We start from the raw sequence: 26,979 nt of genomic DNA, 5'->3' as shown, positions 1-26,979 counted from the left end.
GTTTCAATTATACGTAAAGAGGTGTGAGTAATCTACGTGGATAGCCCAAGGGTGCCCATGACATGGACCAGGAGTTGGGACACAAGTTGGGCACAATATGAGCAAAATAATGGGCCTTTTTTTGTAATTTTTTGAGGTCATAAAAGCGCTAGCCAACCTGAATACGATTTGGTATCAATTCCCTATATTAAGGCAAGTGAAGGGTCATTCACAGGCATTTGTATACAGAGGTTCCCAAGCCAAGGCCGAGGGCTAGAGAACCAAGACTAAGGGTAGCAATAACCATAGCGTTTGGACCAAGAAATGCTATGAATTGGCAAGTCATCTTTGGATGCATCAGTATATAGGTATGCAATATGGAGATGAAATAGCTCGGTGATGTCTTTCTTGACAAACCTCAAAGAGGTGTGATGAGCTGCGAAGAAACAAGTGCCTGCTGATGTGGATATGGTGAGCATTGTGCTCAAGGGTCTACCTCCCGGTTGGCATAGTTTGCGTAGGGCTCTAATGATTCATGAAAACACTCCCTTCTTTGAAGATCATTGAGACATTTACTTAAAAAGGAGTTAAACTCAAAATGGTTGAATCTCCAGAGCTCAAGGGGGAGTGAAAAAGTATCTAATGTGAAACTTTTGAAGAGGAAGAGGAGGGTCAAGGTCATGGAAGAGGTAATTCAAGAAATGCTATTGGTTGACGAATGCAAAGCCAAGGTGAGGGCATCAAGGACGACAACAACAAAGATTCGATTAAATTTATAACTCTAAAGGAAGCGAAAGTTTCAGATCATCTAACGACAATGCAAAGCAAAGCAAAGGACCTTCATAAGATTGTGGAAAAGAAGGGCATATCGAGAGGGATTGTAGTAATAAGCAACAAGCACGATAGATCAATTGAGGTTAGTGAAGGAAAGAAACTTTCCCAACTGAGGAAAGCAATCATAAAACTTTTTTGATCAAAGAGAGAAGAATGATGGATTCTTACTAATGGTAATAGACCACTTCAACTCATGATGGTGAGTGCTTCCTTGATTCTGGTGCATCTTCTCAAATGACTTTCCATAAGGATTGGTTTTTAAATTTTGTGGAAGACAATGGATTTGGGTAATCCATGATGCTTGAAGATCTGCTGAATAAACAATCCTGCCATATGATCTGCACGAATGGTCTTCTTCACTGGAATGAAGTGAGCTTGCTTACTGAGCCTGTCAATAATAGTCCATATTCCATCATTCCGAAATCTTCACTTTGGTAATCCAAAGATGAAGTCCACAGCAATACTTTTCCATGGAATGTTGGAAATTGGCAAAGGTTGTAATAATCCTGCGGGTTTTTGTCGATCAAACTTGACCTTCTGACAAACCAAACATTCTTGAACATATTGTTCAATATCCCTTCTCATACTAGGCCAAAAGAAATAACTTTCCAAAGCCTGAGTTGTTGTCATGATACCTCTATGTCTCTAAGGTGGGGCATGGCATTCTTCCATTACTTTGGGTCTCAAATCCTTGGTCACACAAAAACGGGTTTGCATCATAAGAAATCCTTCCTTGATGGTTGCATCATTGGAAACTCGAACAAATTACGCTCGCTGAAGCTCCTGCCCCTCCCTGCTCGCGCTACCTGCACACCTGCGCCCCCTCACCTACCTGCCTGCTCGCCCCCTCGCGCCCCCCTCATTCCTCGCGTCCCCCTTGCCCCCCCCCGCCTGCCCTCGCTATTGCGCCCCCCTCCCTCGCTGTACTGCCCGCCGCCCCACCTCTCCTTCGTGCCCCCTTCTTTTCGCGCCCACCTTCCCTCTGCAGCGCCCCTCCCCCCTCCCACCCCTCTTGCGCGCAGCTCCCGCGCCCCCCCCCCCCCCTTTAGGGCTACTCCTTCGCCTCCTCGCTCCCCCCTCCCTTTTCTTGCTGATTTCCGTCCCCAGGGGGGTTTTTTCCTTTTTCTCCGGCCTTCGTCTTCTGCCTCTCTGTGTGCAGCTCGGTTCTTGCAGGATCTCCGCTTTCGCCTCGCCTTCGCCATAGCTTCAGACTCTGATGGAGGCTCCTCCCACCCCACCTTAGAGGGACTCTTCCACAGCCCTCTCGCCCGCCCCAGAGGATACCCCCATCAGGCTTTCTCTTTCGCCAGAAGAGGAAGCGAGCCTCGCTGTGCAGAGGTGGAACGCCTCCAGGCACATTCCACCATCTGCCGTATAGTCGGCACTCGCCCCAGCAAAGGGGAGATCCGGGATCTTCTCCAGGCCCGCCTTCTTGCAGATGTGGGCAAGATCCTGGACGTTCAACTACTACTGGGCCGTGGGCATTACCAGATCGAGTTCGAGACAGCCCAGAGCATGGCCCAGGTCCTCGCCATGAGTCCCCTTGACATCAGGGGAGCTCGGGCATTCTTCAGACCTTGGCAGCACGGCTTGGACCCAGCAGCGGCCGAGCAGGGAGAGCGCATCTTCCATATTACAGTTTGTTTCCCTGGACTCCGCCGGGAGTACCTTCCGCTCCTTCCCAGGCTAGGAGCATTGGTGGGTTCGGTGCTAGAGACTGGCCCCACAGCAGCATCAGTGGTGGCCAGAGCAGCTGGGCTACCTTCAGTCAGAGTTTTGGTGTCTGACATCTCCTCCCTTCCGAAGGTCATTCAGCTACCTAGGATAGGGGGGGGATGGATTGATCAGAGAGTGGAGTTCTCGGGGTTCCCGAACCAGTGCTTTATTTGCAGGCAGGTCGGTCATCTGGCTAAGGCCTGCCCTCGCAGGAGACCTCGGCCTTCACCGTAGCAGCAGGCCCCTGATGGCCCGCCCACAGATGCGGCTTGGCAGGCAGCCTCCGGGACACCTGCTCAGGCCCCAGAGACCTCGGAGTGGCAGCCTGGACAGGGGCGCTGTCGAGGGAGACAGCCACAGCAGCACGCCCAGAGACCGTTGCAGCAGCAGCCACAGTCTCAGCATCACTGGGTTCCCGTGAGGAACAGCTTTGCTCCCCTCCAGGAGGAGACCCCTGCGACGACTGAGGACCAAGAGATGCTAGCACCCCCTCCTTCACCCCCCCATACCGCCTCGCTTCCACCTTCGCCGCCTCCCGTCCCCGCTCCGGTTTCGGCAGTGGCTCCTTCTCCACCACCCTCGCTCCCTCCTCCTCCCGCCCTGCCCACCTCAGCTCTCCGGGAGGCCCTGGCAGTCCCCTGGCGTTCACCTGCAGTCAGGAGGGCTCTGAGCACCGATCTTGATCGAGCACCGCAGAGGAGACTTACCATGCCGATTCGGGCTTCACGGATATCATCTATCCACAGTCGGCTGAGTCGCCTCGACACTAGACAGCGTCGCTCGGAGGCTTTTGATTACTCCTTCACACGGCTTTTTGGAGCAGAGGACCCCCATGAGCCAGCACCCATCCGAGTTCATGTAGTTATACCTCCGGCCCGCGGGGAGGAGGCACTTGATTCAGCGGTGGCCTTCTCGTTCCCTCTCTGTGGCCCATGTGACCGGGAGTGGACTTTGGAGCTCACTCTTAGCACCTTGAAGACTCAGGCAGTTGAGTTTTCTCACCATGTGAGCGATCTAGAGGTGATAGATGTGATAGGCCGACTATGGGAGTTGGCTCATTTTTTCTTGGATCCCGGGAGTGTGGACGCCTTAGGGATTCGTCATTTGGTCGTTCGCATAGTGGCAGAGTTAGCACGCGACCCTGGATATGTATGTATACACGAGGTTGCTCTGTCAGAGTGGAAGGCAGTCGCCATGGGCCACAGCCACTAGCCCCTGATTCGTGATTCTGGCACTACAGCGGGTGGGCAGATTCGCAGCCGCTCGGATGGGGACTACTCTCCATCCAAGCCGCTTGCGAAGGCCCGCCGTACGGCTGAGACAACATCCACCTCAGCAGGTCATCCATGAGGATCATCTCATGGAATGTACAGGGCCTTGGCGGAGCACATTTTATACGCTATCGTGGTTGCTTGAGGCAGGATCTTCAGAGATGCCTGGTTGGTGGCAGCATTGATATTTTGATGATGCAGGAGCACCACTTGGGTGAGAGCAGGATCCGGAGATATGGTTCGGTGATGCCTGGTAGATGGGACACCTTTTGGTCTGCAAGGTTTGGTCCTTTGGGTGGACAGAGAGGAGTATGCATGGTCATTGCAGATGTATGGCGGCAGGCCATTGTGGATCGAGGGATCATTGTGCCTGGTAGAGCACAGTATGTCATTCTGAGGATGCACGATGAGCTATTGGGCGAGCTCAACGTCTATGCGCCCAACCATGCTAGTGCGAGAGTAGAGTTCTGGACCCAAGTTACGGATGCATTGCCAGAGGCCGCACATTGGTGTGTCGGGGGAGACTTCAACATGCTTGAGGACCCGGCCGATAGGGTGGGAGGCAGTCACGTTCAGTGCACGGCACGGAGCTTGCAGCTTGGGACCGGTTTTGCATGTCACTGAGGATCACTGATGCATGGCAGCATGGGGCCTTCTCCCGCTCTCAGGACAGTCTTAGTTTCTCTCAGTCGGATCGCCGCCAGGGAGGGACTAATCTATCACGGATTGATCGCTTTTATGTGGGCGACTGGTTAGGGGAGCGACTGGTTAGGGGAGCGAGGGGGCTCCGTCGGCATTCTCGCTGGCACCTCATTTTCAGATCATGCGCCAGTTATCTTGACATTGGAGGAGAGGACACGGGAGCCCAGCTTGCAGTTGAGGATCCCAGAGAGGGTACTTACAGATCCCAGTCTCGCTGAGGACATTGAGAGGATCTGGCATGATAGTTAGTGCTCTGACCAGGATGCAGCTGGCCAGTGTGCCCAGTCATCGAGCTTAGCTCTTTTTTGCACGCTGCAGCTTTGACACGGCTGGGAGAGATTCGCGCGCGGGAGCATCGGTTGAGACGCAGCCTTGCTTCGCTTCATCGCCTTAAGGAGCAGCAGCTTGCATGTGAGTGGGTGGCGTCCTAGCTTAGCCAGGCACGCCATTTGGTTAGAGAGGCAGAGGAGCAGAGACATGAGTTTTACTATCGTCGTCAGGCCTCTCAGTGGACGCAGCTTGGTGATAGAGTGACTGGGGAGTTCTTTGAGATTACTGGACCCGCCATGCTCGAGCAGGAGGCCGTCAGCTTGGGAGGCCGGATGGATCGGTAGCTACTGAGCTTGGAGAGATCAGAGCCATTGCCAGTGGATTCTATAGAGACTTGCTTTCAGGGTAGCCAGTCACTGAGGATCGAGATGCTTGCAGACAGACTGTGTGGGCCCATGTGCAGAGGAGGGTCACAGATCGTATGCGTACAGTTCTTGGTGCGTCTCTTTTAGAGATTGAGCTTGCTGAGGCCTTGAGGGTCCTGTCGCGACATAGTTGCCCAGGGGAGGACGGACTGACGCCTGCCTTTTTTATGCGCTATTGGGACCTTTTGGGGCCAGGCCTCCGCAGGGGCTTTCAGTATGTTTTGGACACTAGGGTGATGCCACAGAGCTTTTCAGAGGGCTTGATCTTTCTTATCCCCAAGGGGGAGAGAGTATCAGATGATATTCGGCATTAGCGACCTATTACGATCCTCAATACTGTCTACAAGGTCTTAGCGAAGGCCTTGAGTTTGAGGATCCAGCCCTTCCTGGGGGAGTTGATTCATGCTACCCAGACAGGATTTGTCAAGGAGCGCAGTATCCTTGACAACATCTTCACGAGACGACGGCTCGAGCTAGATTTCTTGGTGAGGACTTGGTCGTGATGCTTCTCGATTTTGAGAAGGCATACGATAGAGTCGTTTGGGGTTTCTTAGAGGGCACTATGCTTCGCCTGGGCTTTAAGCCAAGTTGGATTAGAGGGGCTCTGTATTCCACAGCTCGTAGCCAGGTGTTGATTGCAGGAGGACGGGGGCCGAGTTTTGAGGTGACCAGATCAGTCCGTCAGGGGTGTCCCCTCGCCCCTTTTCTTTTTCTCTTCTTTGCGGAGGCTATGAGCATGTATTTGACGGCAGAGGAGGTTGGTTTGAGAGGAATCCAGCTCCCAGTCCGGGGGGAGGACCTGCTCGATGCTGAGTTTGCTGACGACACGGGCTTATTTTTGCATGGCCAAGAGGCCAATCTTCTTCGGGCAGAGCGGTCGCTCCAGGTTTTTAGTGCAGCTTCGGGAGCATTGATCAATTGGCGCAAGACAGTGGCCTTTTGGATCAGCAGCGCTCCCACTCCGGGATGGAGCCCGGACCCCGGTTGTAGATGGATTCCTCCTGGCACAGCAGTGCGGTATTTGGGATGCCAGATTGGACTAGATTTGTCACATGAGCAGCAGATTGCCCCGCTTCTTCTGAGCATTCGGAAGAAGCTTTTGTATTGGAGTACAGCTCGACTATCCTTGGCTGGGAGGGTGGTGGTGGCAAATCAGGTGCTGTTAGCGACCATGTGGTACATTACGTCTTGCTGGATCTTCTCGAGCTCTTGTATCAGCCAGGTACAGAGGCTGATCAGGAACTTTCTGTGGTCTGGGCGGGACGGTCAGCCAGCCCGGGCAAAGTTTGCATGGGCAGTTATTACACTTCCGCTGGCTCAGGGAGGCTTGGGCATTATAGATCCAGTCGATCAGAGTAGAGCCTTATTAGGGAAGCTTATTGTTCGGGTGCTTCTTCCAGGCGTTGAGCCTTGGAAAGAGCTTCTCTCGTAGCGGTTGCAGGCTCGGGCTCCGCCCAGCAGGGGGCACTTGGGCACTAGAGATTCGATGGATCTTCATAGAGATGAGGGGGACAGGCCTCAGTAGAGGATGGGAGGACAGATTTGCTTTGAGCATCCTGAGAGCTTGGGAGCTGCTGAGACCGGGGCTCTCTCAGCGACCTCCTTCTTGTGTTGAGAGCGGGCCAGACAGCCGCTCATCTGGAGCCCAGCGGTTCGCACAGAGCAGGGTCATATGTTGGGTTCTCGGCCTCGTCTAGCCTGGGGACCTTTGGCGGCAGGCCCAGCACGCAGCTTTGGAGACTGACAGGCCTTCTGCAGTCTCCCAGAGGAGATCCAGGTGGAGAGGCTGAGTCACTTCAGAGGGGGGTTGATCATGAGGGATGATATTCAGGAGGCACTCATAGAGGAGTGGTTCACGCCTATCGAGCCAGTGGCCCCATGGTGGATGGGAGCCTTTACACAGTTGGAGATCCTGATTGCTGTCAGAGCTTGCACTGAGGATGGCAGATGCCCCTACTATGAGATTCAGGACGAGGGCAGACTTCAGAGAGTGGAGGTGGAGTCGCCGTTGGTTGCAGAGTGCACCTTTCAGAGGATACGGGTAGTGGCCGCCGCTTCTCGGAAGTGGCATATTGACCTAGACCCTGCAGATGTGCTCCCGGATTGGCGCATATGGGCATATGCAGCGCGCCCCTTGGCCCGGCTACAGTGGGACCCTGGGGAGTATGAGTGGCATGATCCTTATGCATCCCTTGAGGCCACAGAGATCACCTTTTTCCAGTATACTGTTCGGTTGGGGCGGCATATTTTGCCGGCGAGGAGGATGGTCTCTCCAGCTGCAGCGGGGCACTGGCGGCTACAGGGACTCTCACAGGAGTTCCTGGAGGATTTTTGGGCCCGGCTCTGGGCTAGTCGACAGGCCCGCAGGATCTCGACTTTCCAGTGACTGGTCGCCCCCCACAGGGCTCAGCAGTTGGCACCTGGCTTGTTTTCAGCGGTCTTCCGGCGGCCTGCGTCCGATGCGGCCACCCGATGGAGACACATAGACATTGCCTATGGGATTGCCCTCAGGCGCAGCAAATTTGGCTGCGGATGTTGCGTATTCTGGCCCCCCTCTCTCCAAAGGGTATGTTTACGTGGGGTGCCGCTGCTTGGTCGACTTCGTCAGGGCCTGCTATGGTTTATGAGATGGAGCAGGACAGTCAGGCCATCAGATTCATTAGGGGCTAGCCTCGCCTTGTTCTGTCACCGGATTTCTCGTCCGCCAGTTGGACACAGGAGAGGGATTTACGATGGGAGCTCCTCAGCAGCCTCACCATCTGGTTCACCTGGAGGGCCCGGTGTTTTAGGGCCTTTGAGGGGAGACTGGAGCCTCCAGCAGAGACTGTACGGGGGATTTGGCAGGAGTTGATCCACACCCTGTTAGGACAGTATGACCGCATCCGGGGCGACTCGGATGAGGCGATCTTGTGGCGCCAGGCCTTTCACACCACCTGGCGCAGCGGCCCCTTCTATACACTACACGCGGGATCCCCCCGTTGGCACTACAAGCCACCTATTTGGCTTTTCCCCCCTCCTATTGTATGATTTAGCCCCTAAGTTCTTTGTACTGATGCTTGTATTTTGCAGCACCTAGGGAGAGTCTCCCGGGCTACCTTGCTTTGTTCACTGCTCTGTTTTTCTTATGAGCAGGAGAGGATCTTTTGTAGCCCTATGGGCGTTTTATTCTGTAACCTATCCCAAATGTCTTTGAAATTTTCATCTTTAGCATAAAGATCTTTCATCATAGTGAAGTCCAAATGATATCCCATGGAAACTGCATGGGTCATGGTCCTTCGACATACGTCTGCTACTTTGTTGTCTTTCCCATGAGTATGCATAATCTGAAAGTGAAATTGGGCCAAATAACAAGTCCATCTTATATTCTTTTCTGAAATCTTAGGTTGAGACATAAAATACCCAAGACTTTGATGATCTGTCTTAAAATACCTGAGCTCAAGTAGGAACAATCCCAGGCATCTCTGATCCTCAAACTCCATGACCTTGCGTAACGGCCCAAAAATCTCTCCCTCGGATCTCATAATAGACTGTACATCGGCAAATATAGACTGTACATCGGCAAATACAGTGCTCCTCTAACTCTGTCTCTGATTATGTAGACAGATTGGAAGGCCCAAGGGCCAGCCTAGCAGGGGTGTTGATACCCATCTTGTTATATGCCGATGATATTGTTCTAATCTCAGACTCTCCGGAGGGATTACAGAGTCACCTGGATGCATTACAGGCTTTCTGTGCGGATAGAGATCTGACAGTGAACCTTGGGAAAACCAAGGTTATGGTGTTTAACACCACACAGGCATGGGTGACGAGATTAGAGCCTCAGTTCACTTTCCGAGGGGAGCCGGTAGAGTATGTCAGGTCATATGTCTACTTGGGAGTTACTTTCGCAAAACCGCGTTTCTCCCTGAAGGAGGCAGCAGCAGCTAAATTAGCTCAAGGGCATGCAGCCTTGGGGGCACTTGAGAGGCAGTGTGCACACACACAGTTTTTGGAGCCACACACCAAATTGTGGCGTCAGATGAGATCATGGTTTGACCTACATGGTTTGCGGATAGAGGCACTACCACCCTTTCAGTACAATCTGGATTGTCCATTTTTGGATCTCACCCGCTCAGAGCAAAACCGCGTGATCAGGATGGATATCATCAGAGTGGACACAGAGAGGACATGGACTAGCCCCCTTGAGCCCTTGGGCACGAAAATGGCTCATTACCAGAGCCATTTTCTACACCTCTCACCGGATGATTTTATCACCCGCTTGGTGTACATGGATGTACGCCTATCAGATGGGATACGTTGTGCCATTGGACACATCCGGACCTCATCACACCAGCTACGGATTGAGATAGGGCGATATGTGCATCAGATCTTGGATGACTGCATTTGTCAGCTATGCTACCAGGAGGTAGAGATAGAGGAACACTACATTTGCCGATGTACAGTCTATTATGAGATCCGAGGGAGATATCACTCCCTCTTCCGAGAGGGTTTTGGGCCGTTACGCAGGGTCATGGAGTTTGAGGATCAGAGATGCCTGGGATTGTTTCTACTTGAGCTCAGGAGACACAGAGAGACCCTCTTGGCAGACAGGAGGCCAAGCCATGATGTACCTGGACAGAGGACCCTAACAGATTTCTTCGGCACAAGCAACCCAGCCCACACACCTCCTGATATCTCCTCCATTGGGCCATTAGGGCACCGACCACGCTCCCAGGGAGTCACCACTGATAGAGCAGTTATCTTATGTCGTGCTCGTCGGCCACGCCCACCAGGATCCCGACCACGGCATCCTCACCATTGCGAAATCAGAACCATTATTGGCATCAGAGGCGCCTAGCTCTCTTCTATGACCTCTCCATTCTAGACAGCCCCATGGCGGAGATACTTGATCTAAGGAGAGGGCAACATTCAACTGATCAGCATACATGGATCTACCTGATATACATTTTTCAGTATTTTCCAGTATTTTCTACTCAGTATCATCTCGGAGTCTTGCAGTTTTGTTCTTATAACTGTAGGACAATCAGTTTATTGTACTTTTTAGTCTCATTTAGTTGTTCTCTTTGATGAGACACCAACTTCAGATGTACTCTCAGTTTTGGTCTCATAGGCCACTATGGCCTCTTAGAGACGTTAATATATCATTTCATTTCATTTCTCTCTCTCTCTCTCTCTCTCTCTCTCTCTCTCTCTCTCGTAATGTGTTGAGCCAGAGGATCACATGCTTGTGTATGAGGGCAGTTGTGTGCTTGATCGCATTGCTTTTGTTGAACCTGGGTGACAGGCTTTGCAGTCGGAAAATGTAATGCAAAGATGTTTGTGATGGAGGTCTAGGAGGCATCTCATTGGCTCCGACTTCTTGGGTAGTGTCTTAGTGAGACCTCTCAACGGTGGTGAAGCTTCAATTTGTACATGCCCTGATGTATCCAATCTTCAAATGCGTAACCTCTGGAAGGGTGGGGTGGGATTCGTCTCGAAAAAGGCCAGCACAATCTCATAGTAGGGTGGGCATATGAATAAATAGTGCTTCTCTATCCCCACCTCCCCAGTTATTGTAAGGCAGACGAGACAATATGGCCTCTCTCTCACTACTGTGTTCACATTAACAAGTCCTTTAAACAGTTAACAACTTAAAATACCATTCACTTAGCATAAAAATAGAGAAGACACACTGGGGCTGGAGCGGGCTGACCTCCCTTAGGAAATTATTAAAGAGCATTTTACAAATACAAGTATGAGGGTGCCGAGCACTAGATTTCCAAGTACATGAAAACAATTCAAACAATAGCTCCAAACCCTAGCCAGTGGGCTGGGTCAAGAACCAACCACCGCCAGTCAGCACACGAGTAGAGTCACCACCGCCTGCCCAAGCCACTCAGCAAGGGGAGATGCCTGCCTGCTACTAACAGGACTCAGCAGGAGTAGAGGCGCCGCCGCCCAAGCCACACAGGAAGGGGAGAACTCCATGCCTCACTCGTTAACAGGGTGGATTTTTGAGGAGATTGCCCAATCTCACACTTGTGTGCTCTAGCAAAACTCGTAGTCTCACACCTGGCAAGGGGGTCTTCAAATCAGCAAACCACAAGGTTCCTCTGGCAAGTAATACACCTTCTTGGCAACCAAATTAGCAAACCACAAGGTTCCTCTGGCAAGTAATACACCTTCTTGGCAACCAAATTAGGGTTGAGCTAGCACCAAGCCTCAAACCAGCACCAACAATGAGGGGGCAATGTGAATTCATCAAATACAGGTTTCCAGCAGAAAAAGTGTGATAAAACAGCCTGTTTAAATGATTGTTTGGGGACAGAAGCAGCAAATTAGTGTTTCTGCACAGGTGATACATGCTGCCCAAACAAATTGACAGCTGTCCGCACATGTCCGTCGTGGGGCAGTGTTGGGGGTTGGACATTGGTTGACACCTAGCTTCTAGGAGAGGGAGATTGGGGAGAGTAGTAGGTGGGTAGAGATTGGCCAAGTGACAGGCCATGTTAGGGTTATTGCCCAGGAGAGAGAAAGAGAGAGAGAGAGAGCTTAGAGAAGCTACTTAGAGCGATTAGTAGCATATTAACACTTAATCAAGAGTAACGAGGGATAAGAGATTAATGGGGATTAATCAAAGTCATGGTGGACAAAGCATACTTTATGTTTTTGGCCCTTGTATAACCTTAGGCCTCATACTTCATTTACTTAGCACGTAAATACACATTAGCCATGTGTCCTTAGGTGGCATACTTTATGTTTTTGGCCCTTTTATAACCTTAGGCCTCATACTTCATTTACATAGCACGTAAATACACATTAGCCATGTGTCCTCTTAGGTGGCGACTTATGACAAGTGTCCACCTAGGTGTCTACTTACCCTATAGGTGCTAGACTAAGGTTCTAACCTTTTATTTATGTGCGCCACCCCTAGCACTTTATCCCTAACTACCAAACACATTTCCACTACCGAAGCTGCTGAATATGTTTCTCCTCCATAGTGATATGCTGAATATCCAAATCATTGAGAGACAGCTAGAAGGGCCAATCTTGTTCAACAGAACTGGCTGAATTTGGTTCTTGCTTTTCCTTGGAGGTTTCTGACAGTGTATTTCCATACTCTTTCTTCTTTTCATCGGTAATCCTCTTCCTGCACTCACCAATGCAGTGGCCAGGCTTGTGACAGTAATGACACTTGGCCTTCTTCTTGGCTTTAAAAGCATCACCTTTGGTCAATGAATCTTCTTAGTGAGAAGATAGCTGGCTTGAATCAACCTTGGTTTTGCCTCTTTAACTGCAAATGCTTGATCACCACCACAAGTGCTGACATATTAACTCTAGTTTACTCCTCTTGTAATAATAATATCAAAGGTAATCGGACTAGCACCTCCTCTCATATAGAGATTGAGAGAGGTGTGAAAGCCATTATAAGAGGGAGGCAGTGAGTTGAGATTGGTTGTGAGGAGTTGCCTGTCTGGAATTACCTCATCAACGTTCAACAATTTCTCCCTTAAGTCTTTTACCTCTTTTCGAGTCTGATACATGGTCTCCAAGGTCTCCCAAGCCTGCTTGGTTGTCCTAGAAGATTGAATGTGGGAAATAATACTCCTCCTCACTGAAAGCGCTATAAGTGACATAGCTTTCTGGAAACCCATCTTTGTTGTTGTGGAGTAGGAGCAAGAGGCGCAGGATATCTTCCAGCTACCACTTGAGCTGCCGTAGCTTGACCTTGAGGAGGAGTGGATGGCTAGAGAATGGGTGGTTGGAGCCATCCAGCTTATCCTCATAGGACAGGATCCCAAACACACATGAAGTTACCTGTGCCATAATACTCACACAAATATAGAATCCCGTAACTACAAATACCAAGTGCTTAAACAGAAAGAACCCCCCCTGCGTTGAGAGATTGTGGCACCAAACTGAATAAGCACATAAGAAAATGTTTACTGAAATGAGCTAATGCTCCTGAATGTACTGAGAGACAGAAGTGCACTGTCATGCTTCAGAATCCACCAAGAAAACCCCAAATGTTTTTACGAGAAGCCCTTTTAACTGAAATCCCCCAATTTGTGCGAACAAAAAGGCTTTGATTTCTTTTGCTAATTACTGAAATTTCTGAAAAGCCCTAAATTCCCCAAATTTTATTGAATATGCCTTGTTGATTTTGTACCTGATGATTGAACTGCTGTTGTAGAGACGTTGACGTGGCGTCCCTTCCCTTTGATGTGGTGGCAGGAAGCGGTGCTGGGCACTGCATAGAAGCGTAGAGAACGGGGCGATGCAATTGCTGGTGCCTAGTAAGAGCGTATGAACAAGATCACCCGGAATGAGCTTGAAGCACCTGAATGCACAAATCACGAGGACTCGACATGTACTGACAGATCCTTGCCAACATATACTAACAGATCCTTACTCTCCTGGAGGCACTGCTTTTGGCCATGGCTCCTCCCCTTCTAGCGCCAGCTCCTCCCTTTCCGACAGCTCTTTCCACTTTCCAGTGGTGGCTCCTCTCCTACCTGGCTGCTCTGGCGACAACCCTTCACTCACCTTGCTGTTGTGGCGGAGTAGTGGCTTTAGGCGTTGCACCATAGGTGACAGGTGGCAATAACTCTGCACAAGAGACGCACTGCAGCAACTGGGTGCTGCAGATGTGGCGATGCAGTGATTGGGCGCTGTAGAGGTGGAGTAGAGGCAATGCATAAGGCAGAGCAGGCGCTGTTCTGGGCAGCGCAGCTCTCACAAAACAACTGGGCAACACTGTCTCTTTAGGTGGGTGCTAGAGTTGAGATACTATGGCGCACAAAGGCGATGGCAAGGCTACTGTGGTCGATGTTGTCGATGGACAAATTGGATGGCAGCCAATGGGCAGAAGGCGTCGACGGAAGTCTGCAGATAGACGGAGCCTCTAAATGGAATCAGCTTGGATGGAATCTCAGAGCTGAAGAACCTCTTCCCTCGAACATCCTTACTCTGATATTGCTTGAACACGATTCCTTGCTTTGATACCAATTGTTGGGGTTAATGCCGAGGAGAGAGAGACAAAGAGAGCTTACGAGCATCTACACAGGATGGTTTCTTTTTCCAGGAAAAAGATCCTTCAATTAGTTAAAGAAAAACAGCCGCAAAGGGCTAAGTACAACCACAACACGCTAAATACAGCCTTCTAAACAGGCTGTTAGCAACAGATTAAAACTTAATCAAGATGAATGAGAGATTAGGGGTTAAACAAAGGGATTAATGGGGATTAATCAAAGACGTGGTCTGTGGACAAAGCATACTTTATTCATGATTTTTTTGGCCCTTTTATAACCTTAGGCCTCATACATCATTTACATAGCAATTATTACACATTAGCCATGTGTCCTCTTAGGTGGCTACTTATGATAAGTGTCCACCTAGGCAGCTACTTACCCTATAGGTGCTAGACTAAGGTTCTTACCTTTTATTTATGTGTGCGCCTAAGTGCACCATCCCAAGCACTTTATTCCTTACTACCAAACACATTTCTACTACCAAAGTGTGAACATTTCCAAGAGGCCAGTCCACACTTCCCGATAGAATGCATGGGCACCCCAAACTAGTCCAAAAGAGGGCACTTGGACCAAAATAAAAGGAGTGAATAGGGTGCCCAATTGTCATAAATGCTTGGTGCCCACATAAAGGTGTTCACACATTAATGTGTGCGAACACATCAAGTTTAAAATTTGTCTTAGTCCCCCAAACATGGTTTTTTAGCTGAGTTCTGGCACAACTTTTGAGTCTTGCAAAATGACAGTCGCACGTCAACAAGCACTAGCATTCGCACGTGTCAAGAGGAAGCATGCCAACACTGTTTGACTTTAGCATGGCATCCCAAGCAATACTCGAAGATACGTCAAACGTCTAGTAAAATCCACTACTCAAGCATGCAAACATGAGTTGTACAAATGAATATGAGCTTGGAAATCTTCGTTTCTTAGTACTTGCATTGGGACGTGTTGGATTAGGACTGCACTCCACATGTTCTAGGTATGGGGGATCAAAGATCTCCATGGCATGTGTTTAGAGAGAGAGAGAGAGAGAGAGAGAGAGAGAGAGAGAGAGTGAGTTATATTAACGTCTACGAAAGACCCCAAAGGGCCTGTGAGACCAAAAGTAATACAATGGTACCATGGATATACTGAGCCATGGAAAACTGAAAGAAAAAGTAAAATGAAAACATCTGACAGTACGTGTGATCAACAGATGATCCTGTGATCAACTAATGGCGATACCTGCCTCGACCAGAACTGATGTGATGGTGGAGTGAATGTCAGGTCTCTGTGATGGGAGCGTGTCACGTCGGTGGAGAACCTCACGAATCTGTCTTTGTGTGGTGGAGGGTCTTGATGCTCTCGGTCGGGGACGTCTGGTTGGCAGAATGGATCAAGCTCTCTCGCTAAGAACTCCTGTGGGGGAGAGAGAGAGAGAGAGAGGGTGTTATATTAAACGCCTTCAAAAGACCCAGTGGGTATGAGACCAAATGGCAAAAGTGATACAATAGTGTCCATGTAATCTCATCATGGTACAAAAGAAAACAAAGACGAGAGCTATGAGCTCTGAATGTCAAATCCGAGCCATATGATACAAAGTGGGACCATCATCATCATACAACCTATGGAGCTAACCCCCTGATAGGGGGAGGGGGCCATCAAGGATATCGAGCATGGGGTTAGCTTGTAGAAGGCTTTGCGAATCCGCCGGTGTGGGAAGGTGACATTGTGACTCTCCATGATCTCCTCAAGTTGGGGCTGATGTCTGTGTTGCTGGCAAGGTCCATGGAGTCTGGGATGTCGGGCTCAGTATAGTGCTGTGGCCCGGTGTAGAGTCACACCAGAGTGGGGTCTGGCGGGGGGTCGGGCACTCCAAAATGTGTGGCTGGATGAAGTTGTGGGTATGGCATCCATGGTCGGAAGAAATGCTCAAAGAGAGAGAGAGAGAGAGAGAGAGAGAGAGAGAGAGAGAGAGAGAGAGAGAATGCTCAAAGAGAGAGAGTATTGCATGACTTAAATGATGATTAGATTGATTGATAGATGTGATGATACTCACCAAGTACAATGCTTTTGACCCATACAAATCACACACACTAATAAGCAAGTGCCACATGGCACATTTAACTTATCCACTCATAAGAGAGTGTTCACACACTACATAGCACACTTCTCTTATCCACTCATAAGAGTGTTCACACACTACAAGCACACTTAACTCTTTTAGGGGTTGTTCACACACACACACACACACACACACACACACACAAACATGGGTTCACACACACGAGGCTTTGAATCCCAACAGACCCCCCTTCGAAAGCGAAGGTGGAGATGCTTGAGAAGACCTTGAATAGCCATGGTGATTTAGGCTCTCAATTGCAACACGTCATATAAAAGAACATAGTGTGCCAACACTCGAACTCTCATGTCAAGCCTGATATAAGAGCTTGACCGCACATGAATATGCCTACATCAGTCTACCCAAATACAATCCCCTTGGCTCTAAGTAGGGTATGACATGGAAACGAGGCCTTTTATAACAATAAGGCATTACAAAATAGAAAACACACACACACAGGTTATTTAATTCAGTTTTTGGGGGACTTACTAGGCAGAGAACAAAACAGAAAATAAGGATTTATTTTGGAAGTTTTAAAAACTTCCCGGGCATTTGTTGATGAAGAACGGTCTCTTCTGGTGATGCTTCCATGCCACTGCTCCTTCCATGGCACTGCGCGAGCTTCAATTCGATGTAGGAGGCTTCGATTTGGAAAAGCCCCAAAATTTGGATATTCCTAAAGCCTTGATTTGATGTAGAGGACTCAATTTTTGCAAAAGCCCCAAATTATTATAGGTGTGATAGCATTAAGTAGAGGATTTTCACCTTTTTTTTTTGAAAACCCCCTTTTTTTTTGGTTTTGACGTGGGAGCTTGCAGGTACACCAGATGGGATGCCAATGATGAGCTGAGGCAAGTTGTTGTAGAGGGCGGCGTTGGACATGGTGCTGAACGGTGGCAGCTCTGGACACCGGTGGTGGTTGTGGAGGCTTAGGTGCAGCAAATGGGCAGCGCTGGGCACAATTGGCAGCAGATACGTGCTGGAGATGATGTGCTTAGGTGGGCAGCAGGGGAGATTGACTGAAAGATGTGATGATACACACCAAGTACAATGCTTTTGTAGGCTTGCAGCCTTATCTTTTGATCCATACAAATCACACACTAATACGCAAGTGCCACATTGCACACATCTTATCCACTCATAAGAGAGCATTCACACACTACAAGCACACTTAATCCTTTTAGGGGCTGTTCACACTTTTTTTTGGGTGAAAACCATGCTTCTATTAACAATGACTTCGTACAATATAGGAGATGGACTCAAGACAAGTCTATCTTCAAAGAACTTCAGAAGCAGTGGAAAAACACCTCAAACTGGCTAAAAGCAATGTCCAACTGGAAGTAGTCATGGAGGGATTGTCGCAAATTCATCTTAAAGTAAGCATATGCCTCTAGAGGTGTCTGCCCAAAGATAGCATTGTTTCTCATCTTCCATATGGTCCATAGAGCCCAATATCTAGTCCATAGAAAGAATTCATCAAAATTAGGAGAGTTGGGCACACCAGTCCCAAATATCCAGAATTGCTTTCTATAATGTCGAAAGCGTCCTATGATATCATCGGCCAGTTGTCGAAGAAATTCCTTGGTCTCCAAACAATGCCATAACAATTGTGGTACAGTTTCAAAATGAGCTCCACATCTGCAGCAGCAAGTGGCTTCAGCTATCCCTCTCTTAGCGAGCATCTCCGCAACAGGGAGGACACCCACTAAACAGCGCCAAAGAAACAATCTTTGCTTTAAAGGCAGCTTACTTTTCCATATACCCCCGAGGTTTTTTCCACCATCTTTCACTTGGGAGAGAAATAGGGGGTTGATCTCTTGCTTTGGGAGAAAACCAAGAAAGGGAAGCCCAGCTTGCACTAGAATGGGGGGAGGCGGTCCATGTGAAGACCATGTCGGTCAAACCAGCTGACTAACTCGTTCCCTCTTGAATGGGGACTGGAAAGTGGTCTCCATCCAGTGTATACACATGATGTACGTAGGTGGTAGTTTGAAAGAGGGCATCTATGACGAGAGGGGCTGCTCCAAACTCAGCTTAGACAATTTCATACTCATGGCTTACTCCTGATCGGGGCATCTATGATGAGAGGGGCTGCTCCAAACTCAGCTAGGAAATTTTCATATGTTACTGATGGCTTACTCCTGATCATTTGTGAAAGTACACCACCTGCAGTCCTCTATCCTCCTCTAGTCGGAAATCAGGTCCCGTAAAGAGGCACCATACATCGCTGTATGGCACGCACTAAAGTTGATGTGTGGTGCAAGGCTTCTGGTAGTGGGCCTGGAAACACTCTCTCCAAATGGTCTCATGGAGTAGGTTGGGCTTGTAAAGGTCACTGCAAGATAAGATGGGACATGTCTATAGATATAGCTGGGTTTTTCAATCAAACCATCCTCTGTAGCACTCAAGAGCTTGTGTGTAGAAAGCTCTGGTGGGTACTGCCATGTCCAGTCTGTGAATCTGAGTCAATTCTGTTGCCATAAGAGATCAAAAAGAGGGGCATCCAGGTTGTGTACTTAGAGAGAGAGAGAGAGAGAGAGAGAGAGAGAGAGAGAGAGATGTATTACCAAGAGGGTCTTTGAGATGAAAAAGGTTGTACAATATATGTATGATGAATATTGAGCCATGCAAAAGGAAAAAGAGAGAGAGAAATGAAATGATATATTAATGTCTCTAAGAGGCCATAGTGGCCTATGAGACCAAAACTGAGAGTACATCTGAAATTGGTGTCTCATCAAAGAGAACAACTAAATGAGACTAAAAAGTACAATAAACTGATTGTCCTACAGTTATAAGAACAGAACTATAAGACTCCGAGATGATACTGAGTAGAAAATACTGGAAAATACTGAAAAATGTATATCAAGTAGATCCATGTATGCTGATTAGTTGAAGTGTTGCCCTCTCTTTAGATCAAGTATCTCCGCCATGGGGCTGTCTAGAATGGAGAGGTCGTAGAAGCGAGGTAGGCGCCTCCGATGTCGAGCAATAATGGCTTTGATCTGGCGATGGTGAGGATGCCGTGGTCGGGATCCTGGTGGGCGTGGCCGACGAGCACGACGTAAGATAATTGCTCTATCAGTGGTGACTCCCTGGGAGCGTGGTCGGTGCCCTGATGGCCCAATGGAGGAGGTATCATGGGTTGTGTGGGCTGGGTTACAGGTACTGGTGCCGAAGAAATTTGTCAGGGTCCTCTGTCTAGGTGCATCATGGCTCGGCCTCCTGTCTGCCAAGAGGGTCTCTCTGTGTCTCCTGAGCTCAAGTAGAAACAATCCCAGGCATCTCTGATCCTCAAACTCCATGACCCTACGTAACGGCCCAAAACCCTCTCGGAAGAGGCAGTGATATCTCCCTCGGATCTCATAATAGACTGTACATCGGCAAATGTAGTGTTCCTCTGTCTCTACCTCCTGGTAGCATAGCTGACAAATACGGTCATCCACGATCTAATGCACATATCGCCCTGTCTCAATCCGCAGCTGGTGTGATGAGGTCCGGGTCTGTCCAATGGCACAACGTATCCCATGTGATAGGTGTACATCCATGTACGCCGGGGGGGTGATAAAATCATCCGGTGAGAGGTGTAGAAAATGGCTCTTGTAGTGAGTCATTTTCGTGCCCAAGGGCTCAAGGGGACTAGTCCATGTCCTCTCTGTGTCCACTCTGATGATATCCATCCTGATCACGCGGTTTTGCTTTGAGCGGGTGAGATCCAAAAACGGACAATCCAGACTGTACTGGAAGGGTGGTAGTGCCTCTACCCGCAAACCATGTAAGTCAAATCATGATCTCATCTGAGCGTACCAACAATGAGTATCTCCATCTTTTGCCAACTGTATGGATGAGGTCAATGCCAAACGGGAGTACCTCTGTTGAGGGAGCTCCCATAGCCGCTGTAAAAAGGTAACTGCCTAGAATAGGGCCTCGGTTACTATTGGTGGGGCACCCAGCTCAGCCCGAACAATCTCATGTGGTACTGATGATTTGCTCCGAATCATGCGGGCAATCATCATAATCAGTGGTCTCTGCATTTGCCTCCATCCCTCATCTGTCCCTCTCTGAGATCTGTGATGTATACTGGGTCCCCAAATTGGAGCTCCGTACAGGAGGGTCGATGTGACAAGCGTATCAAATAGCCACAATTTGGTGCGTGGCTCCTGAAAGTGTATGTGTGCACACTGCCTCTCAAGTGCCCCCAAGGTTGCATGCCCTTGAGCTAATCTAGCTGTTGCTGCCTCCTTCAAGGAGAAACGCGGTCCTGTGAAAGTAACTCCCAAGTAGACATATGACCTGACGTACTCTACCGGCTCCCCTCGGAAAGTGAACTGAGGTTCTGATCTCGTCACCCATGCCTATGTGGTGTTAAACACCATAACCTTGGTTTTCCCAAGGTTCACTGTCAAATCTCTATCCGCACAGAAAGCTTGTAATGCATCCAGGTGTCTCTGTAGTCCCTCTGGAGAGTCTGAGATTAGAACAATATCATCAGCATATAACAAGATGGGTATCAACACCCCTGCGAGGCATGCCCTTGGGCCTCCCAATCTGTCTACATAATCAGAGACTGCATCAATGTACAATCCAAAGAGAGAGAGAGAGAGAGAGAGAGAGAGAGAGAGAGAGAGAGAAAGAGAGAGAGAGAGATTAGTATATTTGTTTGCCAGATCATAGCCTTGCTCTTTGGACTCTCCCATTACAAATTGCAATCATCTTCAGATGGAGGTGTTGGTGCCATGCATGCCTTCAATTTTACAACGTAAGTGTTTTTTCAAGGCCGGAGTTCTAAATCCTTAAGTGATTAAGACCTTGGTTTTCTGTCCCAAGCAATGATGGTCTCGTTTCGAGCATTTTTACTGAAAATTGTTCTTTTTATTTTTTGATTTTGTAGGGAAGAAGGTGGCTGGTGGATGTTTCCTAGTGCTCTTTTTATATGTAAAATCATACAAGCTCGAATGCTTGATCGGCACATTGGCAATCTAGAAATTCAAAACCGCACAGTTTATAGCAAAGACCCAGCAAAATTTTGGGAGTCGTGATTTGTTTGTAATACATTGTAATACATAGAAGGGACAAATGACTGTCAAATTCAGTGTCACTCCCATTGTTGGGTTGTTAAAACACATTCTTGAAGAGATTTATAGCACAAAAGTGTAGTAGCTTGTAAAGCCCTTTGTAGGGAAGCATACGGCTTTGTTTTCATATTCAGCTAGGCTTGGATGTGAGATTCTAAAATTTGTATATATCAAGCATGGCAAGGTTTTGTAACTCTAGCCTCGTGGCTTGTATACACTGAAATTCTTTCAAGAATGTCTTAATAACTTGTGTGTACATAATGATGAGATATGAGTTTATGTTTTGTGTCGAGTGATGGGTGCAGTACAGCTGTTTTTATTCACATTGGCACTGTGATTATTTACTGGAGTCCGAAAACTAATTATGGAAATCTATTGCCTTCCCAGTTTGAAATCTCTTTAAGTGATGCTGTACACCTTCTGGATGATCCAAAACATCTTCTTTTTGTCACGTAATGAGTAACTCTCCTTCACTCACGTAAGAATATATTCGATTTGGAAAACAAAGTATGTTGAACAGAGCCTTATATCCGAGGGAGGAGGGAGAAGGTCGATTGAGCATCCTGTGCAGTATGCATGAGTTATAGTTGTGAGTGGCAATAGTTTATAGTTGCGAATGACGCATCTTGTGAAGAGATGAGGAAGGGGCTTTGGAAGTCAACCTGGTGTTAGTATATGTTAATTATTATAAATGATGGAGTTATCTTACATTCCCAAGGAGTAGCAGCAGTTCACTTATATGATTTACATTTAAATTTCAGACCTATCCATTGTACAAACCTTTGATGGTGGAGAGGCCTTCTTGGGTGTAGAGGGAGGTGAGAGAGAGAGAGAGAGATTACCATACGCCCTAAAACTGTAAGACCAGGCAATTTTTTATTTTAAAGGCCCAAAGGAAGAGCAAAAGGTTGCACATAAAACTCAGTTTCTTGGCTAGTGCACAAGCACCAATGGCTTAACCGTATTGCAGATATCATACAACCCACTTTGAGCTGTATGGTTTTGGCTATGCTGTTCTATCAATTAAATGAAATGTTTCAGCATCCGCTTGTGACAAGGCACATGGATGATCTTGCATTGGTTGTAGTGGCCATTGCTTCCTAAAGAGAAACCCGAGGAAAAAATGTTTTTTTTAATCCAATCACATTTTCTGTACAATACATGAGAAGGTGGAAGATCTCTACTACATCTATATGTATCGTAGGGAGCTAGATGATGGCATCTGTCAGTCTCCGAATACATTCATAATGTTGTGCAAGCAATGGTGGCCGTTGCTACAGTGAGTGCCAAAGAACGTAACAGCATTAGTCTCGGGCAATGCATCAATCTTTCTATTCATGCCCAGTAACATTGGTTTCTTTATGTTGTTTATACTTTGAATTTGTTATTGAAGGATATTGAAAAATTAACACTGTAAAATTTATTAGAGAGCATTAGTTTACACGTGCTCTAGTGCAGCCTTGCAAGAAGGTGGCTTACAGATGTTGGGATCTTTGGGTGGCAAAGAATCCAAAGCATGCCGTAGCTGCTAGAAAGCATGAGCCCGATTCATTGAATGGTATTTTGGCGTAATGTTGACAAAATAGTTGGCATTGTAGGCCTTTTGCCATGCTTTGGACACTAAGAAGTTTGTAATTGGGAAAGTATATTGGCTCATGGCAGAGGCTAATCGTCATCATGTAACAGAATATGACAAGTTCTCTAACAGAGGGCACCCACAGATTCTTGCATAAGCCAAGACTCGATGGGATCAAGTAGATGCACACTCCTTTGTATGGTGATGCATTCGCATTATAGACCCTTCTTTTCAGATGCATGCACGTTAGTACAAATTTCAAAGTTAGCTATTGCCAAGGGATCGGGGAAAATAGGGCTTTCATCAACGTGTAAGATTTGCTACAAGAGAAGGTGCTGGTGATGCCTTTGGCATTAGACCCCACTTTTCAGATACATGCACGTTAGTACAAATTTCAAAGTTGGCTATTGCCAAGGGATTAGGGAAAATTAGGCCTTTCATCAACGTGTAAGACTTGCTGCTGCAAGAGGAGGTGTACTGGTGATCCACGGTATTTGGATACAGTAAAGAGATCTGATGTGGTGGAAAGAATATGGTAGTGTCCATACGAATTGTCGTAACAAATTAAGGTCTTTTAGTACTACAGATTTGGTGTATGTTTTTTAGGAATATGAGATTGTTACACTTGCCTATGAGTGTTGCTACTTGAGGTGCCAAGTCAACTCCTGAATTAACTGATGAATGTAGTGGTGGCAGCAGACAGAGCTAGTGAAGATGAATACGAGTGGGAAGCGGCATCGAATTCCTTTGAGATGGAAGAAGATGACGACTTGGTGCCACTGCTAGTTGATGACTTGATGAGCTACAAACCATGCAGAATGCCCTCTTGTAATGGCCCATCTTGGCCTCCTCTACACATCCTACACCTTACAAAGAGAGAAACTTATGTGTAGCCTTTAAAGTCACCCTCTCTGTAGTGACGGCTTGCACGGTCTCACCATCTCCTTTAGCTTATTGCTTCTTAAGCTAGAAGCCATGAAGAGTGCCCTCTTGTAGTGGCAATTCTTGGCCTCCTCACTCACTGGATTTCCTCCTTGGAAAGGCCTACCGTTGCCCATTCCTTACACCATGACAGCAAGAGCAGGGAAATTTAGAGCTTCAGCAACATTCTGAGCTTGATTGAAGCAATACTCAGTTTCTCTTCAGAACAGCAGCAACATTGTGGTGACAGGATTCTCGAGGAAATTGTGATAGCTTGTCCGGATGGCACTGAATTCTTGCGATCCTGAAGTCTGGGACGAAGTAGATGCAGCAGAGTTCCTTATTGTATGGCTGGGCAGAAGAAAGCATGTGGTCTGCACGGCTCAGATCCTTCCTCCCACGACCATGACGGGGAAGACTCCCGTGCCAAGCTATCATTGGAGAAGCCGTTGCCGTCTCCTGCTTGGTGGAGCGACGCGGCTCGAAAATCCTGCTGGAGAACGACTGTCCTGAATTTTCATTGGTGCTTGAAAAAGGGCACTAAATCTGCCTGTCTTAAATCTTCCTTGGTCGAGAATAAGGTAAAAGTGTGAAAAAAAAAACATGCACTATTTTTTTAAAAAGAATATTTATAATGCCAAAAGAGCCCCATCCGGGTGGTTCCGGTGTGTGTGTCTGTGTTCGAAACCCCTTGGGCACGGCTCTGGCGGCACTCCTAACCCTTCTTCCCTAAACTCCCTAAATAATAATAATAGATTAGAATATAAAAACTATATCCACTAAATAAAAAAATAAAAAAATATTTATAATATTAAACTTCAAAAAGACAAAAATTACAACATATAAGAGTCTTTTTTACATCATCACAAAAAGAGGGAATAAGGGCCCTCTACTTGTCTTTAAAATGTGAAAAACATCACTATTTTTACTAAATTAGTTCTCTCCCCGGAGAATATTACGGAACAACCTACCTTATGTTTGAAAATTAGAAGCCTTGACTTGTGTGTAGTAGCCAGCAATGTTGTGAGCTTACATTAAGAATTATTGCTACATTGGAATTAGTGTCGGTAGCTGTTGGGACTTCTTGGTAGGTGTTTTTTTATGTTGCATCGTGCTAGACAAGCTTGAAATTTGGAACCCTTCCCTCGACTTCAAAATTGAAGGCTTAGGTGCTATCTTGGCTTCCATTTGAATCCCACAATTAAGGAAATTTTACTTTTATGGCCTTTACTTGCAAGCTTCTTCTTAGTGGTAGCCTTCACCTGAAAGCTAAAATGGCTTTGATGCCCATTGTAGCCTTCAAGTTTCAGGCCTGGTGCTAGAGAGCAACTTTTAAGTTTGTATGGGGCAAGAAGCCTATATTGCGAAATGCCTTCGTGTTGGAAGAAGGATAGGGTTTCAATAGAAATTTGTGAAAGGCTAATTGAGAGAATTTAAAAAAAAGTTGATCATAGAACCAAGGTCAAGCAATAATTAGCTTAACCAAGGTAAAAATTGGCAAACGAAGAGTGTTTAAGAGGACATTCAAAGATGTGAAACAAGAGAAGGGTTCATTATATACCGGCCTTCAATTTCTTTTTGAGAGGGACTTAGTAGTAATACTAAGGTGCCAAGGTTTCAACATTCAACCTCTTACCTGCACATCAACATGAACTCATTGGCTACTCCCTTTATATTTTCAAGGTATCATTTGAAAAACATAGTTAATGACATTTTCAACATCAATTTTAGTAATAGAGACCTCAAGAAGAGAGAGATTTTAGGAATAATATAAAAGACCTCAATAAATATTTACATGAATGTCATCAAGTTTTCAATGCTCTACTTGTTTCAAGAAAAACTATCATTAATTTTGACAACTCCGTTTGATATCTCGTTTACCAAAAGTTTGAACTAAGGTTGAACTAAGTGATGTGTCCTATGTCTTGACTCCAAAGACAATAGGGAGCTTGGGTGGTGGAATTCAAATTAGAATCGTAGAAGGAAAGGTAAAAATAAAGATCAAGAAGCAACAAATAGAGATTAAACAAGGGTAAAAGATAGAGGGATCATGGGTTCTCCTTGTAGAGTTTGCAATGTAGATGCATTCACACAAATCACTCAGCAAAACAAGCACTAATTCGTAAGTTTTCTTCATCTACCACCTTTGATTTCCCTTAGCCCATGAAGTGATAACCTAACCGGCAAGGCTTTGATATGAAAGTGTCATGTAAGAGGTCAAAGTTACTAGGAACTAGTCCCTTCAAAAAGCAACCTTATTTTCCTTCTTTAGGCTATCCCATTCTAGCCAACTTGCTTGCATACTTGGTGCTAAGGATAGATCTAGGCGTGGTTCGTTCTCTTCTAGGCCCCTTTTTGGCCATTGAGGGGATTGAATGCCAAAATGTATACCATATTTAAAACTTTCCCAAGGTTGCAAGAAAGCTAGTGCGATTAGTAGAGCATGTAATTGTGAAGAGGGAGGTTAGGGGGTTTGAATCTTGGTTGGGCCATAGGGCAGGATGCACTTGGATGCACAACATTGTGCACATTTTTACATGACTAGGCTCTCTAAGAATGTCACGAATTCTTAGCCTTAAAAAGGTTCCCCACACACAAGGGGCCAAACATGCAAATAGGATAAGGGGAGCAATCGTAAACTATCCTTGTCCCATATTTGGTGCTCACCCTTGGTGACTAAAGACAAAGTGACAACATGACACGTTTGAAATTGGGTGCTCATTGCATTGGGTAGCATGACATATGTTAAATAGTTGTGTGTACCTAGCTTTCATGCTCACAAATGATAACCTTGAGATCTTGGACTATCCAATGCCCAATAAAGAAGATTAAACTTATTTTTGAGCTTCACAAATTCAAACTTCTGGGTTTTGATGCTTGCTTTCAAGGATATATTGTGTCTACTTTAGTGACCATCCTAATTCTAGCTTCTTCTAATTAAGATTTTCCTATCATAAGCAATCTATATCAGCTATAAATTCCAAGGAGAAAAGTTCTTGTCATACAATCTACCATATAGCTTTAAATTCCAAGGAGGAAATTCTTATCCTTTGTAATTATTGGGACAATAAGTATAATTATTATCACCAATCCTGTTATGATTT

The 26,979-nt window shown here is 47.0% G+C and overlaps 1 protein-coding gene across 1 annotated transcript in view; it reads left to right on the top strand.

Annotated features, from left to right (window-relative positions):
- The window catches only part of LOC147620792 (ephrin type-B receptor), a 115,034-nt gene extending 93,410 nt beyond the window's left edge, over positions 1 to 21,624 (top strand). The window contains exons 22-23 of the mRNA XM_086825061.1: positions 20,971 to 21,062; positions 21,195 to 21,624. Of these exons, the coding sequence (XP_086681187.1) occupies positions 20,971 to 21,062; positions 21,195 to 21,342 (240 nt within the window). The 3' untranslated portion in view covers positions 21,343 to 21,624. The remainder of the gene's footprint in view (positions 1 to 20,970; positions 21,063 to 21,194) is intronic.
- The last annotated feature ends 5,355 nt before the right edge of the window (positions 21,625 to 26,979 follow it).

This window comes from Cibotium barometz, chromosome 31 (assembly GCF_041138505.1).
Source record: "Cibotium barometz isolate CiBa-2024 chromosome 31, ASM4113850v1, whole genome shotgun sequence".
Lineage (NCBI taxonomy): Eukaryota > Viridiplantae > Streptophyta > Polypodiopsida > Cyatheales > Cibotiaceae > Cibotium > Cibotium barometz.
Note: the sequence above shows the minus strand (reverse complement) of the source record. Positions and strands in the feature narration are given on the sequence as shown.